General features: G+C 39.3%; 3 protein-coding genes across 3 annotated transcripts; 2 read left to right on the top strand and 1 right to left on the bottom strand.

Annotated features, from left to right (window-relative positions):
- Positions 1-232: 232 nt before the first annotated feature.
- LOC306734983 (lysosomal protective protein) lies at positions 233-8,407 on the bottom strand (the record flags this gene model as incomplete). Its single annotated transcript, XM_079216398.1, has 11 exons — positions 233-2,159; positions 2,477-2,566; positions 2,648-2,810; positions 5,632-5,777; positions 5,859-6,011; positions 6,102-6,186; positions 6,551-6,642; positions 7,498-7,656; positions 7,742-7,879; positions 7,999-8,110; positions 8,238-8,407. The coding sequence occupies 11 exons, from the start codon at positions 8,405-8,407 to the stop codon at positions 2,076-2,078; spliced, it is 1,392 nt and encodes a 463-aa protein (XP_079072524.1). The 3' UTR covers positions 233-2,075.
- A 1,482-nt stretch (positions 8,408-9,889) lies between these two features.
- Positions 9,890-12,937, top strand: LOC306735955 (transcription factor E2F4-like; the record flags this gene model as incomplete). Its single annotated transcript, XM_079217527.1, has 9 exons — positions 9,890-10,048; positions 10,390-10,499; positions 10,610-10,761; positions 10,931-10,978; positions 11,606-11,670; positions 11,754-12,069; positions 12,488-12,535; positions 12,631-12,675; positions 12,782-12,937. 9 exons carry the CDS (start codon positions 9,890-9,892, stop codon positions 12,895-12,897), a joined length of 1,059 nt encoding a protein of 352 aa, XP_079073653.1. The 3' UTR covers positions 12,898-12,937.
- A 1,772-nt stretch (positions 12,938-14,709) lies between these two features.
- On the top strand, positions 14,710-18,438 carry drc4 (dynein regulatory complex subunit 4; the record flags this gene model as incomplete). The annotated part of the gene is made up of 11 exons (XM_079217541.1): positions 14,710-14,730; positions 14,831-14,926; positions 16,002-16,199; positions 16,581-16,781; positions 16,910-16,964; positions 17,058-17,260; positions 17,365-17,520; positions 17,628-17,708; positions 17,829-18,038; positions 18,120-18,185; positions 18,289-18,438. The coding sequence occupies 11 exons, from the start codon at positions 14,710-14,712 to the stop codon at positions 18,436-18,438; spliced, it is 1,437 nt and encodes a 478-aa protein (XP_079073667.1).
- Between the last annotated feature and the right edge of the window lie 5,835 nt (positions 18,439-24,273).

Below are 24,273 nucleotides of genomic sequence, written 5' to 3' on the forward strand. Positions count from 1 at the left end.
TTTTATGTTTTATGGTGCTTTTAACAACAGTGGGGCAGAGATTGGTTTCCCATGTCTCTGGATCCTGTACGGGCAACATATTCCTGTCCTGTTTACAAGAGCTGAAGGACTTTGTATACAAAGGTCTTACAATCAAATTGATTTTAATAAGGAAATTGTACCAATTTGTGTATTTTAACTTGCATGTCAAAGTAAATGTTTCTCATTGAAAATGACAAGCTGCTGTTCCCGGGTCTAATCCGGGGCCAGACTTTAGGTTGCCGCCGCTGATAATTTATCCGCATATTAAGAATTTTGTCTTTTCTCCAAAGGAACATTTAATACGTTGGCACACACTAGGACACATGATTATTAATGAGTGATGTGATAACTGCAGGGTGGGACAGTTAAAGTCTCGTTAACTTTTTTATTCTTTGATAGCCAGTACTATGATAAGTACGATGAGGATTTTATACTCCGCTTTGAGGTGAAATCTTATTTGTTTTGTGAAAGTTACATACACTTAATCCTGCCGGCCTTTAATAAGAATAGTTACTGCAATGTGCAAAACAATTAACTTCCCGACTGAAAACCCCAGCAATGAGTCTCTCCAAACACAATGAACAAAAGAAAAGTTTCAAAGACGTGCAGCGACGCCAAATCCCTGCAGAGTGGTTGGCAAAGTATACCGTGTTAATGAATGTATGCAAAATTGTATATAACCTACACAGAATTGGACTTGGTGCTCAGGCGACAGTCACTATTTATTTACTTGAATCCGTTCACAACTGCAGACGTTAAGCTCAAGTAAGAATACATTATTTGCTGCTTTCTTTTTAAACTAAAGACCAAAGTATGAGCCTTTTTTGTATGCCCTAATAAGACATTATCTACTTAACATTAATTAAAGAGGCTCATAACAATTATTCAGTCGTATTGGGTCATTTAGATTTAGTGTGTCAACAAAGCCGCAAATGCAGCTGACATTTAAAAATCACAAAAATGTTAAAAGGTTTAGTCATGTAATTTACTAAACTGAATGGATTTAAGTAGACTGGATCACAGCTAATATTTTAACGTTAAGCATGTTATAATTAAAGTAAGATTCACTGCAGCCTTTTGATTTAGTTTTATGAAACCCAGCAATATAAGGTGTTTTATTGTAGAAACGGGACAGTTTAAGCTAAAGGGATTTTTTTTTAAAGCAATTATATTGTAGTCGTCATACTGTTTTACCATCACATATACCATGTACTTAAAAAGGGAAAGAAGCTAGAGTTTAAAAAAAACAACACTAATGCTTTCTCTAGAGGTAAAAAAAAAAAAAAATTCAGCCTCAGACCGTTATTTATTGTTGGAATAAGAATCGTTTTTATTATCTTTTGTGCTGCAAAGAAGAGTTTATGGTCATTAGTGAATGCCAGTTGCATTTATGATTTGTCACTGATAAACAATATTTCAAGCAAAGGAGCATTTGATCATTTAAAAAAAATAATCAACATGTGTCCTTGTTGTCCAACACGGAAAGTTGACCTACAAACATGAATTTAATGGCAAGTTTAATAGAAATACTGTGATATTTCAATAAATTAACTACAATGAAGGCATGTGAAGATATGACAATCCATGTGTCACTAGCAGTTCAAAACATTTAATAAAAGACAAATACAGTACAGATTGGTTCATTCATTTAAGTTGAGAGCACACTTCTGCCTAAAATGTCAATGAAAAACACCAGGATACAGCTGTATATCAGTGCCACAGATTATGGTTTCATTAGATCAGATGCAGTTTACGTATTTGGACAAAGACCATTTCTGTTTTGGCATTTTCTTAAAAAAAAAAAAAATTCAGGTCAAGCACTTTATGCAGGGATCTCTTTAGTAAATTGTAAAAGACCTGTACCATATTCCATATCTAATGTGGTGTCTCCCTCCAAATACTCAACACATTCACTGCAGGTACGAACAATATAGATGATAAGAACAAGTGCCCCAACAGTCCCTTTCCCGCCAAAACTCTCTTCCCTGAGAACAAATTACCATCTAACAAGTGATGAGTGCAGGTATTTTACATGCAGAATTTTCCATCATGGCTCAGTAGGAGCCATTAGTAATGAAAGACTGGAACATCTGGAAGGCTGGACCTGGAGCCCACTGAGGAACCATGTGACCTGCACCCTGAAACAGAGGAACATGGGATTTCACTGTAATGCAACCACACCATCAATGTGAAACAGGACAGTCATGCTTCACACTGTCATATGCATTGAAAGTGTTGGAACGACGTAACTCTGTTTCTGTACACATGACATCTATTGAACTTATGAGGTTTCTTCCTTTTTTCTCCCTGTTAAGTTTTTTTTGGCGGGGATTTTTCCCTGTTTTCCGATGTGAGGGTCCCGGGACAGGATGTCGTATGTGTACAGATTGCAAAGCGGCAAATTTGTGAATTTGGGTGATACAAATTTAATTTAATTAAAGACACTGGTGGTTACCTTGACTGTCAGGAAAGTGATATTTCCATACTGCTGGTAGAAACCAGCAATCTGGTCATCATGAAGCCAGTTCTGATACTTGGTTGTTGCCTGAGAACAACATTAATTTAAAGGTGTATTAAGAGGTGTATGCACTTGTTGTATAATGTTTGCTAAAATTAAAGTTCCTACCCTCAGGCCGAGGTCTTCCACAAACCACTGGTCTCCCAGGAAGTTGCAGGCCATGTCGGTGTCTCCGTTGTAGACGAGTGCCCGCAGGCCCAGAGAGAGCAGTTTCAGATACACCTCCTTCATTGTTGGGTACAGGTTGCTGTATTGCTCCCCAACATCCTCGCTGTCAATGAAGAAAAGGTTTAGAGTCTATTATGATCGCGATTGACACGTTCCTAACCGCCTAACTAACTCTACACAGAAAAAAGGAGAATGTCTCAGTTACAAAGTCCTGGGAGCAGAAAACACCTTTATTGCTTAATTGCCATAATATCTCTCGTTTGCTCCGGCACCCGGTGGATGTGCACACCTTTAAAAGTTGACAGCAGTCACACAATCTGAACTCTTGCTTTAGCCATGCTAGTAGCATGAATCCTGCAGAGTTCTTCTGGTGCCACCACAAGGCTGAAGGTTTGTGGTTTGGAGTGAAGCTTCTCAAATAGTGGAGGGACAGACATGAAATTTGGTACATCAATAAATTCAGGTCTCCCTCAGGATTAATTGAAACCTCTTTGGAGATACCCTGACTTTTCTTCTAGCGCCATCATTTCCATTTGTACAATACTTTGGTTTATGAACAAATATCTGCAAAACTAATGACATTCCCATCAGCCTCTATTGCACTTTTTAGTTTAGAGTTTATTTGAATAACCCGAGGAAACATTATACCTTCTGAAAACCAGCAGGTTAGCATGCTGATGTTAGCATTTAGCTGAAAGCCCTGCTGTGCCTCACAGAGCTGCTTAGTCTTGTTTTACTGTGATCTACACACTTTTTCCCATGAAATAAAATTGCTGCATTTTATGAGTAAATAATGTTTTTTACTATGAGTATAACGCACATGTACCAAACTGTGGCTTACAGATGCAAATTAGCGGTCTGTCATTTTGTAACTTTCACATTCTTCCTGTGACATTGATGTGAGATGGTAAGTTTATTGTGTGGATAGACTGAGAAAAGAAATCATCTTTGACATGCATGGATTAACTACTGCCATACTTTTTTGTAATCTTCCCACAGAGTTTGTATTTTTAGTACCCCAATACATCGTTTACAGGCAGAGGTGTCGAAAGTATTCACATTCATTACTCAAGTAGAAGTATAGATACTAAGGTTTAAAAATACTTCTGTAAAAGTTGAAGTATCAACTCAAGCTTTTTACTTAAGTAAAAGTACTGGTTTAAAAACTACTTAAAAGTATAAAAGTAATGAAAGGGGAATGAAAGGACAAACTCTTAAGCCTCTCAGGGGCCTATAGTGCACTACCCCACCTCCCCCAAAACAATCATTTTTATAAAAGGCCATAATGACTATGTTTTAAAATGTTATGTTGAAAAATGTGGGATGCACTAGGCTACCCGTTTCAGCTGCATATATGCCCATTTAAAATGATCACATTTTATTACAAATTTTATTGTCGCCTGCGCTTCAACATTTGCAATATAAGCATTTGCTCTTCAATATTGATGAGCTCCAACTCCAAATGCAGCCGCTCCAACTTGGACGCCATTGTTTACTGTTTACTGTGACCGGAAGAAAAAGGATTCGGCCCCTATGTAACCCCTGAAACCACACAGCCACACCCCTGGCGGCATGGCGGTTAATTGCAGGCAACGCGTTCCCTCGACGCAGAACTTCGAATGCTCAACGACTGCGTCGGAGAACCATGAACTAGGCTTAAAGCCTAGTTTAAGCCTAGTTTATGGTTCTCCGTCACGTACGCCGTCGACGTGACGCCGTCGTTGAGCATTCGAAGTTCTGCGTCGAGGTACCGCGTTGCTCGCCATGCCGCCAGGGGGGGTGTGCCTGTGTGGTTTCAGGGGTTATAGCCGAATTCCGGTCACAGTAAACAATGGCGACCAAGTTGGAGTGGCTGCATTAAAGTTGGAGCTCATCAATATTGAAGATGTTGAAATGTTGAAGCTCAGGCGACAGAGAAGGAGTTTGCGGAGGTGGTCTGTACGACCACTAACCGGTCGAGGCTGGGAAAAAGCAACTGCCGGAAATTACGTTCTAAGCGGACCAATCACAGCGCTTGCGGTCCGCGTCAACGCGACGCGTAGTTAGTGGCTGCAGTGACCTGCTTTCCTCGACACATGTTATAAACGGGGTTGTATATTTGATACGGCCTCTCAAATCATGCTCAATATTGAGCTTAGATCAGTTTTTTTATTTTGAGAAACGCAACAGCAAGAAAAGACGAGCTCACGGCGTCGCGTCAAATCGCGCATGAGTACCTGTTAACGGCGTACCGTAACCATTTACCCGAAAGTACAGGCATTTGTCCATGTATTTATTAATGACTTAGTTTTATATCCGTGTACTTTTGTAATATGTGAAGCCAGCAGCTCATTGTTTGTAGAAGACACAAGCACCGTGGCTTGTTTCACCTGGAGCAGGAGAGCTGCTCCGGGTTCAGAGAGCTGCTCCGGTGCGAGGAGAACTCCGGTGCTCCTCACATGAGCTGCTGTTGCATCTTCATCCTGGGAGCGTTTAAAACGTAGATATAGCAGTCTACTTTTCACGCGACATATTTTTCGACGCTCTCTGTCCGCTGGTGTGTGTGCTCAGCGCTCACCTGTGTGCGCGCGCACGTATCTGTGGTCAACGGGGCGGAGAGGTTTTTTGTGTGTGTGTTTTTGAACGATGACAAGCCGGAGTGAAAACAAACCAAAATGAAATAGTAACGAGGCTATTTTTAAAATGTAGGGAGTAGAAAGTACAGATATTTGCGTGAAAATGTAAGGAGTAGAAGTAAAAAGTCGTCTGAAAAATAAGTACTCCAGTAAAATATAGATACCCAAAATGTCTACTTAAGTAAGTTAATGAAGTATTTGTACTTCGTTACTTGACACCTCTGTTTACAGGGAACAATAATAAAAAGGAGTCACAGCTCCCTTTAATTTGAATAGTGACATGACATTAATTGTTTCGCTGTAACATACCTGCAGATGTCCCATGCTGGCAGTGTATCTGGAATGTGCAAAGCTTTCCTCACGTCGCCTCTATTCAGCCAATTAATCTGAGCTGTACTGTTGATGCAGGCAGGAACATCACCCAGAGACACAAAGGGAGACACTTTATCTGAAAACTTATTAAAAAAGATAATCATTATCACCACGAGACAATACGAATAATTTTAAGCACAGGTGCATGGGCGAGCAGCACTCACCTTGTGGGTGTGTTGATGTGTCCTGTAGTTCTTAAACAGGTGACTCATGGTCCTCTCGTAGCCTCTGTGGGATCTTCTGCCACCCTCGCAATCCAGGTAAAGGGCATACTCATTGAGTCCGCTATTATACACAATACCAAAGGCCACATCCACCTGAAGGGAGACGAGGACAAAGTCAAATCTGAGTCATTTGGTAGCACCAGTAATGCCCAGCTGAAGTGTAAAGAAATGGTGCACACATACCAGTGTACTGCATGGCTCTAAGCTGGAGTTGTAGAAATTACAGGTCCCTTTGTCACAGCAATTTATGTTCAGATCTTGCCACAAGCTGCACATGAAGCATAGCTTTACAATGACATCCACATAACATTGTCAACCAGCAGCATGAGAATACGCCATTGGTTGCATTGATTTGTGGCAGAATTCAAACTACAAAAGTAAATTGTGCCATTTTGTATTTGGACTTCTAGTATTCAGCAAAGAAAGGGACTCTTACGAGTATTTTAATAAAGTAATTTACAGTCAGAAGGCATGTGTTTAATGGGACTTGACACGTGAAAATGACCAGTCTTTCCGTCTTTGGAAACCTCATGTTGGTCCCAATGTTCCTCGGAGTGTCAGCTGTTATTTCCAACTAAAAAGGAACCAGGGAAACACACTAGCCTCTGATGGCATTGCAAAGTACCACTTACTCTTCTCCAAAGAGGCCGTGGTAGTAAGCAAAGTAGATCAACGTTTGGTCATTCAGCGCAAAGCTGCTAAGACCATTTCCCACTGAAAAGCCCTGAAAACAAAAATGTAGTCAAGATAAATGTTGGTAGCTAAAATACATGTCTTCGTTACAGCAAAAGTATTTTCTAAATTTCGCAAAACATCTGGTCAATCATGAAACTGCATTCTGGTGGTGATACTGATACTGAGCAGGTGATGGTGCTGATGAGCAAAACATCTGCGGCTCAAGAGAACTCTGCCCCAGAAGTGGAAGAAGTATTTAGTTCTTAAGCAATAAAAGGTACAAGAGGCAGTACTGTATCGTCAATAATGTACAGTTCAAGGGTTGTATACCCTTGAACTGTACTGTACTGCCTCTCGTACCTTTATTGCTTTTATAATACGGTTACCTGCAACATTATAAATAAGTAAATAGTAAGCTGCCTTTCATCACAAAAAAGTAGCAATATAACCGAGCGATGACTGTAGAAATATAAGTCATATATTCCAAGTTTTACTTATGTAAAAGTAGAAAAGTATGACCATCAACATGTGGTGCCAAATATCTTATCATGCAGAATGGCCTATTTCAGCATCACAATTTACATCATAATTATTGATGCATTAATGTGTTAATGCTGCAGCTGGGTAAGGTGTGGCTAAAGTTGATTACTTTATACAGACAGCTTGTAAATTCCAATAATCTTATTATGATCAGAATGTATCCTTTTATTTATTTGAATAGTAACTGATTAAGTTATCAGACTAATGTCGGCAAACAGGACAGAAAAAAAGAGACAACTCAAAAATGAAAGAGTATAAAGTTGTAGATAACAGAAATCCTGGAGGTATGTACCTCAACATGTTACTTACTTGAGTACATCTACACTAGTTACCTTCCACCATTGCTTTGCATGAAGCATCTCACCTTGAAGTTGATTTTGGCCACTCCAGTAGCCACACGCAGGCTGAGGGTTGGTGCATAAATTCCACCATAACTTTCCCCGAAAATGAAGAACTCATTTTGAGTGAAATTTGGGAACCTGGCAAAGAAACTCTGTAGGGCTTTGTAATTATCATCCGCAACCTAAGAAAACAACATGTGAAATGGAAAAGACAGTTTCTAATGTGTCCATCATTTTCAAAGCTAGCCAGTCAGTCACTGAACTCACCTGGTCGTCATCGGTGGCATACTTTGTGTCATCAGAGTAGGAATATCCCACTCCTGCAGGAGATTCTAGATACAGCACATTGGCAATCTTGTTCCAGCTGAATGTGTTCTCATACAGTGTGGCTCCATTATCATTTATCTGAAAAGGAAAAAGTCAACAAAGCCTATTCAGTAAAGTGTGTACACAACTATATTCAGTAAAGTGTGTATACAACTATAAGCACACTACACTTAATAAAGCAAAGTTAGCCCGCTCACATGAAATGGTCCATTCTCTGAAAGAAATCCATCAAGCGAGCTGCAGCCTGGGCCTCCATTCAGCCAAAGCACCACAGGGTCTTGTACTGGGTCCCTCTGAGAAGTCACAAACCTGCAGGAGACCAGGACCAGCTCAAATTAAACGGGTCATATACCTCCGCTCCTGGCGCTAAACAGAGGAGGAGGTATGCGAGTTGTACTGAGAAGCCGCAGAGTGCCAGTCGGTTCCGGTTTCTTACCAATAGTGGAGGAACTTCCCGGGTCGTGCCTGCAGGTGACCCGACCACTGTCGATAGTTCGGTTTGAACGACATACCTGGCAGGTGGGTCACCTCATCAGGAGCGTACTGAGCCCGGGAGACCGGCTGAAACACGACCAGCAAACACACCAACAAACCAGCCGCGAACATTCCTGAGATCTACTCACTTCCAACAAAAAAAATGACTCCACACTACACAACACAACACAACAAAGACGCGGCTTCTTTGCACCAACTTCTTTCCACGGCGGATCCGAGTGAACAAGCCGATCCAAAACAACGTCATATGACTGCTGTGGATCACGTGACCAGCGCCTGACTCGACGAAGCAGCGATAGGTGCGAATTGTTTGAAGCAGGTTTATCGAGTTGTCATCAACGTTTTGTAATTACATTTCCGGTACAACTCGAGAAACATACTCACACTAAAGAAATACAAAATGATCATAATATAATATATAAGGTCAAATTATACAAAAGGCAGAGAAATAGTAGTGACTAAATACAAGTAATCTATTCAAACCCCAGAATGGGATACACGTGTATATATTCTATCTACGTACCATATCTAGTTTATATAACAGAAAATAAAGTAACAAAAACATTGAAACACAAATTGATAGAAACCACTTCAAACTAATTTTTAAAGATAAACATTGAGAAATCAGTAGTATCAGTTTTAAAAAATGTAAATCAGAACGAATAACAGTTCTTCAGAATGACTTTAACTAATGAGATTAGGAGCAGGTCCCTCGATTACCAAACAACCCTTGTTAACCGCATGGTAATTGTCATTTATTTAATATAAAATATCGGAGAATAACACAAATATAGCAAACACACTTCTGAGGTGTAATACATATCAAATTCAGTTAAATATATCTTCCGGGCTGCCCTTTTAAACTTTTGTAATAATTTTTGTGAGAGAGGATTTTATTGTGGTCGGGCTTTTATTATGAAGGCAGGTATACACAGCTGCTAGAACAATTACGCGCCGAACTCCACAACCGTGGGGGAGGGACAGCAGTAAAGTTGCCATCAACATTGGCTTTAGATTGGATGTAAACTGTGGATGTGTGTACCTGCTCACTATAACTTGAATCTAAATGTAACATTTATAGTATATGCATAAAATACGACCAGTTGTCTTCGTCTGGACCGATCACGTTCACTTAGTAACTCTGTACCGCGGGTCCCGACACTTTCCAGGTGAGCTAAACACGGCTATTTATCTTAATGTCTATGCTTTGCGCTGAGGTCATGTCGACAGCCTGTTCGCGTGCATGTTTTTGTGCTCTTTTGAACATTGAAACGTTTGTATAAACAGTGAAGTTCGCTATGAAAGATGTTGGTGTTTCCGGTACAAACTTTTCATTATAAATCTGCGTCAGGGAGAAACGAGCTCTGATAAGAGACGAAAAGTACGTGACGATGTGTTCGTCTTCCCCACCCCCGAAAGTGTTCCTTCCAAGATGTAGCGTTATTCAAATCCATATAAAACTACTAATTATAGATCACTTTTATTTTGAAGAAGAATATCTCTGTGTGCGTAAAGCGGGCTCTCTGCAGCTGATTCAAACATCACAGATCAGGGGTCTGTGGATTCATTGGATCTCTTCTCACGTTTAGGAGAATGGATCCTGAACGTAGCCCACATAGTCCAGACGGAGATACCACTACGCTGGACCCGAACCCCAAATACCAGAGGAGTCTGAGGAGCCTTCATATGCTCGCAACGAAGTTTATCAGGCTGTTGCAAGAAGCTGAAGGCGGTGTGCTGGACCTGAAAGATGTTAGTGAGCTTAGACCTGCACTACAAACACTGATCTCATCAGTCGAAATGTTTCATTATATTTGGACAATAAATACAATTACAGTTTATTTGGTCATATACCAACAGACTTTCAAATAAGATTTATATTTGATCACAATGTGCACCAGGAAATAAGACATTTGTATAATGTTATTTTTAGATGCTTTGTCAGAAACTTGGATGTGTATCATTTGGGTTTTCTTGAGGTGCTACCTGAATGTTTCAGTGTAGTTGTTTGAGACTCCCAGATCATAGATTAATAATGTGTTATCACAGGATGAGAAGGGGGAGACTCGATGGGCTTTTTTGTGTTATTTCAGGCCGTCAAGGTCCTGGCTGTGAGACAGAAAAGGCGAATCTACGACATCACAAATGTGTTGGAGGGTGTTGGTCTGATTGTGAAAATCTCCAAGAGCATTGTAAAGTGGAAGTAAGTCTTTAACTTTGCCTTGTCTGCATGCATCTGGATATGGATGTGTCTCAAAGATACAAAATAGGTTTTACAATATAAATATGTTTTTTTTAAATTGTATTTTCAAGTGGCACAGTGCCAGGAAAAAAGACATACAGGGTAACCAACAGAGTGATGGAGCTGAGGGCGGAGTTGATGGACTTGGAGCAGAAGGAAAGTATGTTGGACCAGCAGAAATTCTGGGTTGAACAGAGCACAAAGAACACAAAAGAAGACTGCAGTGAATATCCTTTTTATAAAGACAAGACAAAGAGTTCTGCAATGTATGTGTTTGTTTGACATATGTTACTTTTCTGGCTTTAACAGTATAGTTAAACCTAAAAAGGAGATCTGGGACATCATTTTGATTAGATTTTATGTGGTATTTCAAACTGAACCTTAACTCGAATCAACTCTGACCTATGTGAATCATGACGATATCTGCAACTGCTTCAACGGTAAATTGACGTTATTCCTGAGTACATTCAATTCATCTGTCGGCCTATTTTTGACATAGAATAGAAGACATAGAAGAGCTTCGTACACACCCATTTCCCAATTTTGGACACATTTCCTCCTCCCTCATCTCTGATGCTGCTGAGTTGCACTGATTGTTGGTTTTTAATCTTGAATATCTGGATTATTTTTAATTTTTTTTACAGATGCGTCAGTTTTTAAATGTACACCAAAATATGTGGACATTGGGGACTTTTCATGAAGTTCTCATATGGGATACATGCAGGGTTAAAAACTATTCTTCTTCTCTGATTTATCTGCAGTATCTAGAAATGTGTTTCAAAAACGTCACAGCGCTGAACTTTCAAGTTGTAAAATTGTCAAAGTAGATTTCTGTTCAGAGTCAAATGATTTGCCAATTCAGTGTATTTTCCTGGTTGGCGTGATATCAACACCGCTGGACAAACACAGCTGTATAAGTTAATGATGGCACTTGCATCACCACAACGGCTGACTTTGTTGCAGTGGGTTCATAGAGGCAAAAATAACCACTAATATGTTTCTTTACTTGTAGCATGTAATGACCAGAATAGATTATTGTTTGAAAGAATTATTTCTTCTTTCTTCAGGCCACACTCTCTTGGTAGTACAAGCGCCAAGTGGCACACAGCTAGATGTGCCCATTCCCAAAGCTGTAAGTTCTGCATCACTTGGACCTTGTGTAGTTTTTTAGCTTTCTAATACAGATGGAATGATTTTGCATACATCTTCTTTCAGGTCCAGAACTGTCCAGCAAAGTACCAGATTTATCTGAAAAGCATCAATGGACCGATAGATGTGGTCCTTCTCAACAAACTCTCCGTCAGCTCGGTTCCTGTCGTACTGCCAGTCCCACCGTCTGAAGAACTTTTACGGAACGCCAAATCGGTCATGTCCACCTTAGACGAGACAGAAAGCAGTATTGCTCCGTGTCAGGCTTTAGCTAATATCAAAGATGGCACCATATCTAGAAGGACGTTCATGGAGGACATGCTGCACCTTCAGTCATCGTCACGTTCAAACGCTGAGCCGTACAGAACTGATGCATCTAAATGTGAGTGCTTGAGTTAATACAATTTCTGAAGTGTGTTTTAGTTGAAAACTCCATTTTGCCTTAAACTTAACTCCTTGCCACAGTAATCTGAAAATTAAAAAAATAACCTGAAGTTAATAACGCTAATTTTGTATAACATTGATCAGGTGTGGACCAACATTACTGCTAGTAAATTGGCTTTTTAGTATCACTTATACTCCCTATCTGAACGGAGAGGGTGATAAGACCGACGTGGAGCTCTTCCTCTCGTTGACGGATGCAAACAGTTTATCAGTTATACATCATGGTGGTATCTGGTTCTGCGGCGTCTATCTCTATGTGCTTAATGATTTCCTGCATGCTCCCACAGTCATGTTTTCATGCTTCTGTCATTGGTGATGGCTTTTACATTTATGTTTTTAAAAATCTTTTTTCCCAGTGCGAGATTTATCAAAAGAACTGCAGGACCTACTGCGCCCGACCAAAGGTATAGGGCCCTTGTTATATCTTGTGTCTCTGAATTATTTATGTTCTTTAAATTCATGTATTCTGATCTCAAGTGTGTCTTCCCTAATTTCATAGAAATAATGAATGCAGATCTGCTCAAGGAGCTTCTAACCACTGAAGGTACGTTAAGGTAGTTTATTTTCTGACTTCATATATATTATATTCATATCTATCATATTGGTATATGTAGAATATTTGTGTTAACATGTTTGCCTCTGTGCTTCAGTTCTTACTCCTCTCCTCCGTCTATCGCCGCCCCCATCTGAACAAGAATACGTCTACAATCTGGATGAGAGTGAAGGCCTCTCTGACCTCTTTGACATCCCCATGCTCAATGTTTGACCATACACTTATTTGTTCAGGACTTCAAAGAAAACAGTTTACTCCAGAAATGTACATTGTTGTCTGGTTTTAATTAGTTATGTGACTATAACCATATAATAAACGAATGATTTTGAATATTGTGTCGACCTCTTTAATATACTGAGAAGCAAAAATTATATAAATGCTTTGCAATTTAATAGTCAAAGACAAACTAAAGAAGGATTCACCCTCTGGGGATCATGAATGTCTGCCCAAAATGTTGTGCCAATCCATCCAGTATTTGCTGAGATATTTCAGTCTGGACAACAGTTGTATTTATCCTCCCATATGCACAGCCTTTCACTGCATGCACACGTTTGCTTTTCAGCTGCAACACGGACTTAAGAGCAGCTTCTTTTCTCAGGTTGTGAGACTCCTGAATTCATCTTCCACATATTATATAGTTTGGATTTTTCTTGTGTAGCAAAATGGGCCTATATGCATTTCGTTGTGTAACCCCATGATGTACAATGACAATACAATTACCTTCAACTTTGTGAAATGCATATTTTATCTGCAAACTAAAGATTAGGGTTTGCCTTGACTATTTATACACATTAAAACCACTTTTCCTGATCCGTCTTTGGAGCTTTTAATGAAACAAGCTGTTTTTAGTAGAGTAACACAAGATGACTTACTCTTTCTAAAACACGCGTTTTAAAAGTGTGTGTGTGTGTGTGTGTGTGTGTGTGTGTGTGTGTGTGTGTGTGTATATGTATATATATATATATATATATATATATCTTATAAATTGTGAGGATAACAGTCATGGCTATTTAAAAATGTTTATTCTGTTATATTAAAGTTATGTTACTAGCCTGTCAGGGCAGCCCTACAAAACAACCTTCACCCTGTGTGCAACATTACATTATTAGGACCAGCACATTGGTTTCCTATATAAAATGGGAAAGGCCATTCATGGTCCAACTGTATATAAATGCAGTTATTAAACATGGATAGTTTAGTTTTTTGATTTACATATAATACAAATTCAATTCATTAATCAATTCTTAAAGCTGTCAATGGACCAACTCCCAAATATGTCCTTTGGTATCATCAATTAAAGTCTGATTCACAGCTTATATCTGTAGATATTGACTTTATTGTACAAAAGACGAACAAAGATGTATTTTTTGAGTGCATTTTTTCCCTTTAATAAACACACCCGTCAAATAAATTAAGTGTAGTAATTTGCTCCCAGGGACAACAGATGGATCTATCATTGTGTTTACATCTGGTGCAATGCATTTATTGTACACTGTCCCCAAATAAATGAAATAAAAATAATAATATTTACAATATTCATTTTCCTCCAAGAGAGAGAGAGAGAGAGTATAAAACAACATAACATATAAATACTGATTCTTGTTGACACCTGGTCGAAATCCTCCACGTGGCGGCTCACTGGATTCAGTACAGGTGTCCCCCACCTGGAGGGATCTGACCACGCAACAGCCGCGCGTGCTCCTGTTGCTACGGCAACGTATGTTTGGAACTGGAGGCCTGAGACAGACTTCTCCGCGTGCTAACTGGCGTACTAGCTAGCGTTCTCAACGCTCTCAGCCTGTCAGTAGTATATACACACGATGGTGAGCAAAGAGTCCTTTAAATTAATTCACCACAACAATGGTGCACTGACTCCAGTGGCGTCATTAATTATTGGCTACCTAGCGGCCTACGATCACGATTAACCTAGCTAGTTGGCTAGTTGGTGTGTGCATTTCCTGCTGTGCTAACGTTAATGTTACTCATCTAGTGTGTGTTATAAGAAGTGGTTGCCATTGGCGTGACATGCATGAGAGGCAGACTGGGGTGGCTGCTTCTCCATAATAACAATGGTAACGTATACGCTCGGTTGATAATATAAAGTCGTTTTAACTTTTTAACTATTTTTTTGTTGACTTTTGTGCAGCCACCCAAAAGCAAAGGCTCAAGTAAAAAGCCTGCGAAGGCCAGAACACCCACACTGATAGATGGATTCACCAAGGAGGAGCTGACCAAGGAGCAGGTTAGAGATGAAGTGTGTTTGACTGTGTGGAGTGATGCTTGGATATTTTAAGTCAGGAGAAAGGTTTTCTTTTCAAAGCGATTTGTACATTAAATGTGTATTTCAGCAAGTTTGTTTTACACTTGCATGCAGCTGGAGGACTCCCAAGAGACAGGTTTAAATACGAATGGTCAAAATCAATGTAGCAGAGGCCGAGATATCTTGACTATGAGTTCCTATAGGCAAAGTTCTTAAAACACTGAATATTACCCGAAGCATCTTTTTGTCAGAGCCTTCCTGCCTTACCCATCAAGTTTAAACTCCACAGTTTTTATTGCAGGCTTTTTGTTATAAATTGGTAATCTCAGGCCAGATAGCCCTGCAGACAGAATCTGAATTATTCTTCTCAAACTTTTGTCTGGTTGAAAGCTGTAATGCCTTTTATTTAATACATGTTTTTGCTCTTTATTTTGATCAGTCTCTTTCAGGCTCTTTTATTTGATCAGTGTGACTTTGTTTCAGAAAATACACAATTTTTTGTGTTATATGTTCGTCCCTTAGCTTTTTGTAATTTGTTGAAGGGGATGTATTTTAGTTTTATTTTACTGTATGTCTGTTCATGTATTAAGATGTATATTTTCCCCACAGTGGGACTGATAAAGGAATATCTAATCTTGACATTTATATAACAATGTATCTAGAATTAAATACACTTAAATATGTGATATAAAAGAAGTGCAACTAAAATCAGTCAGAAGCTGAGATGGCAACTACTGATACTTTGCTAAGCTTTTTACAATAACTTAACAGGACTAGTTTTGTTCTCAATCATGACTGCTCTCTGATCTCTGTTTTATTTACTTCAAATGTGTATGCTGTGTTAAAAGAATCTAAAAAGATTCTCAGACTTTCCTCCAGAGCCACCTAAGACATTATATTTCTGATTTATATTAGTGCCCCTATACGAACAATAAATTGAACTTTGACATTTACAATGAGTGGGGTGTCCCTTTAGGATAAATGAGGTTATTCGCTACACGGTCATCGAGATTGTCTGGCAGATATGCCCACATTGAAATACATTTCTATATTTCAGCTCGAAGAGCACATTGTGCGCCTTCGAGAGGAGCTGGACAGAGAGAGGGAAGAGAGAAACTACTTTCAGCTGGAGAGGGACAAGATCCACACATTTTGGGAGGTCACAGACAATAAGCTCGAGGAGGTCAAGGCTGAAAAGAAGAATTTGGATAAGGACATAGAGGAGGATGAGGGGCGCCATCAAGTAGAGATTAAGGTGAGGTTAATACAGGTGGATTGTAGTTTATGTCAAGGCGCACCCAAATTCACGTCTTTATTTTATGCCATAATATGCGAACAAAAAGAAAAGGTAACAAGGATATTTAAATGTAGTAAATAGATGTTACCTTTTTTTGATTCACAGCCAGTGTATTTTTTATCCTCAGTATCCCACAATTCATTGTGCATCATTAGTTTATTTAGTGGCATGTATAGGTTTTTCTATCAACTTTAAACGGTAGAAAAATCATGTGATTGCATTCTTTTTTTTTTCAGATACTAGTACTAGTTTGTCATTTGTTAAGCAAAGATTATCATCTGACAGATTTAATGACTGAACTAATTTTATATTGCACATTTGATTCATTTTTTCTATTAGGTATATAAGCAGAAGATGAAGCACCTCCTGTGTGAACACCAGAACACAATCTCTGAGTTAAAAGCAAATGGTTTAGTCTCCACACAAGTGGTGCAGGAAGAGCAAAACAAATTAGAGATTGAGCTTCATAAGGACATGAGGGCCGTCATGGTCGACATGCAGGAGCTTGACAATGAAAACCTTGTCAAGGAGCTTGAACTGGTTTGTAGTACACAGTATTTTATTCCTACACTTAAATCTCTGTGGATTTAATGTGTCTCTTTACTTTGATATATTTCAACAATTAAGCGTCAATGCTACAAACACCACTTTGCTTTTGTTCTCAACAGAAACATAATGAAGAAATGACGCAAACAAGTAACATCTGGGAGAAGCAAATTACAGGTAAAGAACTAATCTTCTTTTGAGTTGAATTCAAGACCCTATGCTGTCAACAACTAAATTGGATCCCTCCCTTTTGTGTCACTATTTGAGTAGAAATCCAAGCCAAATATGAAAAAAAGATGGAGTTGCTGCTACAAGAGCTGGACAACATGATGAAAAATGGGACCAGTGAGGTAGAAGATCAATGGAACAGCCACATCAACACTCTAATAGAAGACCACAAGAAAGCCTTCATTGAAGTGGATGCACTGATTATTTGCATAAAACAGGATATGGATATGAACGAGTCACTCAAGGTACTCAAGTGCTCACATTCAGAGACATTTCAGATATTTTGTTTACACCTGCAACACATTATTAATTTAGGTATTGATGAGTCTGTTTTATTGGCTTTTCTTAGGCACAACAGAAAGGGACGGAAATGAAACAGAAGGAGAAGGAAAGGGACCTGGTCGGCCTTTTGCAGGAGAACAAACATCTGACTGAGGTTCACTCAAAAGTCAAAGAGGAGAACGCGGACATTGAGAGAAAAATGAAATACTTCGTATTGGATAAGGTTGAAACCTTGTGCACATTAATTGCTGCCAGTGCCTTAATTAATTGGTCTTGACATAGCATACTGTACATGGTCACAAGGTCAAATTGTGAATCTGTTTTTGATAGGATGTCAGTGAACAGGTTAAAACAAAGAAGCTGGGTGAACTGACATGTGATTATGAGACACTGGAACAGACATTCTGCAAGGTAAATGCTAAGGTTGAGTTGTACTGTATCATGTTGCTCAAATGTGAGCTTAATTCATGTACACCTGATGTGACCAAATGCTTGTTTACTTTTGGGTTTTTGTCTGTGCACGTCATACAGCTTCAGCTAGAAAGGGACGAGCTGGAGAAGACGTTCACTCAGAATATTCAGCAGGTGCAGGATAAAGCAGATTGGAAGAGCATGCTGCTGGAAAGGAAGCTGAAAGGCCTGATAGACGGCCTGGAGAAGACGCAGGCGCAGCTCCTCTCTGTGCTTTCTGCCTCAAACATGGACCAAACTGCTCTTGATGGGGTCACTAACAAAATTGAGGTGAATTTTCTTTTAAACATTATGTATTTTATGCACACTGCTCTCTATACAAAAACAAAAGGATCTTGTTTTTGCTTGTAGAAAAATCTGGACTCCAGTAATTATTCCATCAAGAACTTGGAGTATAAAAAAGCTCAGCTTTTCCAGGTAAGAAGTTTGTTTACTTCCTGGAAGGTGTCATGCATTTGTCAAATTAATGATGATGTTGAATACATTTTTGTAGTAATATTCATTTGTGTGTATCCGACAGGCCCGTAAGGATTTGCTGCTGACCTACGAAGCAAAGCAAAGGGCTCTCGGTGTCCCTGTGGAGGAGCTTTGTGTAAAGCCATTTGAGATCAGAGGGAGCACTGACCAACCTGCGTTATTTGATTCCTACAGTGAGATCGCTTTGGCATAATCTGGTTATGGCATTTTAACCATGGTGTGTTTTGCAGCATGAGCCTCTGACAGAAAAATGTACTCAACACATGGTGTTATACTCATTGATCAGGACATTTATTCTTCGAAGAAGGAGCAGAGTCAGAATCACAACATGGTATACAGATTGTACTTCCTAGACTGCTCAAAGAATGAGAGAAGGACTACCTCCTTAAATACGTATGGTTATCAATACACAGAGGCCCACATGACGTCTTCATGGCTCCATCATGAACCATTGCCTGTCATCCGATAGCTTAGCTGTTCAGGGCCAAAGTCACAAGGCTACAAGTATCCTTACGTTCCTAAACAAAGACATACTGATACTTCAGTCTCCCGACTCTATCAGATGACCAGCCAAGAATGTGTGTAAGTATTTAACATGAGAGTGAGAGTTCAATCAGAATTCACTGGCTTTATTAATAATACAACTATCTAATGAACCTTCTAAATGATTCTGAAGGTAACATTAGAACAGTACTAATCAAGAGTAAATAAGTTTATCTTCTAACAGCCTCAGAGATAAATCTTTTTATTTGTTTGACTAAGTTCTTCCGGATGCTACACCAGGCATCCAATAATTATTACGCATTAACAGGAATCAACACAAAACAAACCAGTTGGTTTAACAAGTAAATCAAACAAAACGTCAGGGCGCAACAGAACAATAATAAAACAACAGGGGCAAAATCAGCAGCAGGTGGACCACTTCTTCTCGCCTTCCTCTTGTGTTAGGGTGAAATAAGATTTGCTTGATTGGTTGTTATTTGTTTGACCTTGCAAATCTATATTTTGTGTTATGACTTGTTCTGCTTTTCATTTTGTGTTTGTATTAAAGTTCTATTGCTGAAAAAAAGACTTGAAGTAAATATATATGGGTCGAAATTGACCCGTAACACCATAGATGTTACTATAGTTAATAATATTAAAATGAAAAAATAAATTAAACAAATTTATTTAAGAGATGTGTTCTAATACCTCTCAGTAATAGTCAGGTAACACAACAACCTTTTATTTATATGATTCTCTTGAGGTTTATTTTACAATTTTTTAAATTGAAATCGAGGGGTCTTTTCCTCTGACAAAGAAAAAGCCCAGAGGACCACACCATAAATAGTAAAACATACAACAATATTTGCATGGGTAAGGAAGCCTAACAAGGTAACCAAGAGATGATATTTGTATTCCTTTATTAATTTACCACAAACTCTTTTCGTTTTGGCCTTTTTATTCGAGACAAATAGGTTGCATGCAAACAATTCCAAGGATTACATTATAACACTATAACACATTATAATACTCCTTGTACAACTGTACCAGTTTTTGTGTCACTGTAGAACAGTGGTTCTCAAACTTTTTTGTCACGCCCCACTTTGGAGGAAGAAAACTATTCATGCCCCAACAAAAAGCCAATCTCCATGAGATATCAGATGCTGATCAGCTGTGAGTCGGCTGCAGTCATCATAAACCGACGTCGCTTCACGTGACGCTTCAAAGGAAAGGACGTCTCGTGTCTGTTAAAACATACTTGGTTGACTGGACAGTAGAGATGGGCAAACGATACCAGAGCTCCGAAGCTTGTGTCCGTCTACTGAACTTCCGTGTCTCGGCGCAAAGTGTCGGCGCTTGTATCAAATGACAACTGTCACGTGACTGAAGACGTCCGAAGCTTCGAACGTCACTGGTGCTTCACGGAGCATTTCATTGGTTTGATACGTTTGACAGCTTGAACGTGATGGCGCCAGCCTAGTTCATACGCCTAGTTCATACTTCTCCGTCAGAAGTAGAAGTATGAACTAGGCTTAACTCTGCTACATATGATGCCTCAGTGTCAGTCAACAATGTGGGTTAAAAATAAAATGTTGCACAAAACACTGCCACTTTCACCATGCCCATGTTCATAAGACTTTCCACTGCCAGTACTATGAAATCCTATCTCACTAATATAAGCTATAAAGGACAAATACCATTTATAAATATGTTGGCATACAACTTTAGGGCCGCAAGAAATATACAAAAACGTGCTTTGATATAATTATATGTCCATAGTCTAGTTGGTTACGCGCACGCAAAATTACCTTTTCCGTTCTGTGTGGAGAGGATCGAATCCCATCATGAACACGTCGTTTCATATTATTGACCTGCATTTAGTTTTATTGCAATGTAAAAAATGAGAGAAGCAACATCGTTAGTGGTTGTATGTAACATCAAATCCGTGAATTGACTTTTACTGCAGAAATGTGAGATTGAAACATTGACGTATTCTTGTGCTTCGGTCACACTGTTAAACGGCTGCTTTCATTCCAGTCGGCCAGATGTCGCTGTTCGACCAGATGTCGCTGTTCTTTTTCAAAGTGAAGCCCCGAAGCTTAGAATCCATAGCTCTTTCATTAAACCCCCTACATGCATCACACATGAATCAACCTGAATGAATATTGATTAGACTTCGTGTCCCTGTAAATCTCTTGATAAAAAACCTTGAGCTGAAACAAACATGTGAACACGGTTGTCACGTCTTTTTTTCTGAGGTTCAGAAAAGGACTTTCCATCCATCCATCCATCCATTTTCAACCGCTTATCCGGGGTCGGGTCGCGGTGGCAGCGGGTTCAGCAGGCCGACCCAGGCTTCTCTCTCACCCGCAACATTTTCCAGCTCATTCTGGGGGACCCTGAGGCATGCCCAGGCCAGCCGGGAGATATAATCCCTCCAGCGTGTCCTGGGTCTTCCCCGGGGCCTCCTACCAGTTGGACGTGCCTGGAAAACCTCTAATGGGAGGCGTCCAGGAGGCATCCTGACTAGATGCCCGAACCACCTCAGCTGACTCCTTTCGACACAAAGGAGCAGCGGCTCGACTCCAAGCTCCCTCCTGATGTCCGAGCTCCTTACCCTATCTCTAAGGCTGAGCCCGGCCACCCTGCGGAGGAAGCTCATTTCGGCCGCTTGTATCCGAGACCTCGTTCTTTCGGTCACGACCCAGAGTCCGTGACCATAGGTGAGGGTTGGAACGTAGACCCTCACTCGTGAACAAGACCGAGAGATACTTGAACTCCTTCGCTTGGGGTAAGCAGTTTGTCCCCACCTGGAGGGAGCAATCCACCGGTTTCCGGCAGAGCATCATGGCCTCAGATTTGGAGGTGCCAACTCTCATCCCTGCCGTCCGGTCGAAAGCCTTCTCCAAGTCTACAAAGCACATGTAGACTGGTTGGGCAAACTCCCAGGACCCCTCCAGGAGTCTTGCGAGGGTGCAGTATATATATATGTGTGTATATATATATACATATATATATATACATATTTGTCCTCTCCCATATTCCCATATTCATACCATATTCATTCATATACATTTTGAACCGATTTTGTGATTAATGTGTTTGGACAATCACAGCGTTAGTTGCGTTGGGGATCGAAGACTGGGGATCGAGCCAGCTACCTTGTGGTTGCAGGACAACCACTCATCCCCATGAGCTACAGCCGATGCAAAGAAATAAGTTGTGTTTTTGTCATTACACATCTTCCTGTCATAGGGTGCATCCCATGTCTCTTAATCGTTGTTTCCTCGCTCCTCGCTTAAACCGGAAGTTGTTCTGCATCGCCATATTGACGGCCGTCCCAAAGCTCTTATTCTGCTCGGATGATCGACGAGCCACGAGAGCGAGCTTCCAGGAAGTGTTTTAACGCCCCCTCACTGTTCATCAGTTATGTGATTGGACGCTGCTGCTGATCAAACTGATTGCTGGAGTTTCATACCAGAGTGAAGACGATCACAGATTAAACTCAAGCTATATATATATATATATATATATATATATATATATATATATATATATATATATATATATATATATATATATATATATTATATTTGTTTTCTGATTCGCCATCTGGTTAAAACACTTTTTACAACATGTATCGTCCTTTCAGTCACGTGCCGCTGATCATTCCTTAGTGTCGGGTTTGATGAAAATTATTCCAGTGTTGAAGAGAAACCATAATCATATTGTGGGTTATTTTATAATGATGATCAGAATTGCAAAATGTACAGACGTAAATAAATAATAATACGCATTCCGCCGGTAGAAATCGATCCTACGCGTATAAGCAGAACACAGAACACAGTATACCACATACTGTGTATAAATACCACACACTGTGTATAAATACTCAATGCAGTTTGTTTAACAGGTAACAGAGAGAAAACATCTCCACGCTGACACTGATGATAACTGTGTCTGTATTCATATAAGTAGTAGTTTAACACCATTAAATCAACTGAAAACAATATACGATCATTTTTAGTAATATTTTAAGTAAACTGTGCAGACCAGAAAACAACTTCACGTGACGCTTTAGAGCAGGGGTGTCAAATTATTTTTCACCCCGGGCCACATCATCATTATGGTTGCCCTCATAAGGCCGGTTAACTGTAACACTGTATAAACTACTCCCTAACATATTTGCATTTGATTATTGTTTATTCAAGTGTAAAAATAGCGTACATGCATTTATATAAATATAAAAATATAAGTAAGCAAATGTATCTGTTATGACAACATAAATCCATTAAATATAGGGTTAAGAAACCCAGCTTACTCTATCAAAGATCTAACTTTTTTTGTCACAGTTGAGAAGGGCATAACTCTGGTCCAACAAATAGTTGTGAGCTGCTAAGAACATGTGTGACAGATGTGGTCTGGGGCACACCTGCTCACATACCTGTATGTGGTATAGGGGCACACCTGCTGCTCACATGTGGTCTGTGGTCTGGGGCACACCTGCTCACATACAAGAACAGGAGGACGCAGGACGGTCTTTCTTCAATTGGAACAGCAGCGGACTTGATGACGTCGCCACCTCAGCTGTTGTTGTCATGAGTTTACTCTGATTCTTCACTGTAAAGTATTTTTACAGTCAAACAAAATATGACAACCCTGCTTTTTTTGCACTGGTTTCACAGACATACACATATAATTGTATATATATATATATATATATATATATATATATATATATATATATATATATATTGTGTATAAATATATATATATGTATATTATATACATATTATATATATATACAGAGATACACATATCATGGTATATATATATATTGTATTTATATATATATATATATATATATATATATATATATATATATATATATATATATATATATAAACAGATACACATACATAAATAAACACAATATATATAAATGTAACACCCGTCCCATGTAGCTATATAGTATTATTTGAATCTGCTAGGTGTAGTAGTACTATGGGCGGGGTCCTGGGTACAGTTTTAAAAGTGATGGCGCTATGACCTGTTTTTATAAATTAATATAATGGTTCCTACAACCGTTGCTCTCTTATTCTAAAAACTGAATTAACTGGCAGTGCCTCCAATAGAATATAGTTCAATAAAAGGTATGTGCCTCTTATTTAGTCCTTTATCTTGTGTTGTAATTGTATTTGACCCTTTCTTAAACAGTTCTTTAACTTTTACACACCCAATATACATTAACTGCCTTGAATCACAGTTTGGTTTTTATTAGGTGTGCAACAAACAAAATGACATGCAGATCTCTTATTAAAGACAATATCAATAGAGATAGTATACAATATTAACAAACCCCAAAATATGTATGAATCCCTCTTTGTAACTTCAAGTCTTTTGCACATTTTCATTGATTGACTTTGGCTCTAATATAACTGAATAGCATCTTTAACATGTGAACATCAATATACGGTAAACCCACACACACACACACACACACACACACACTCAAACTAACAGATATTGATGCTGGCGGGGCTCA

Source organism: Taurulus bubalis, assembly GCF_910589615.1.
Source record: "Taurulus bubalis genome assembly, chromosome: 4".
Lineage (NCBI taxonomy): Eukaryota > Metazoa > Chordata > Actinopteri > Perciformes > Cottidae > Taurulus > Taurulus bubalis.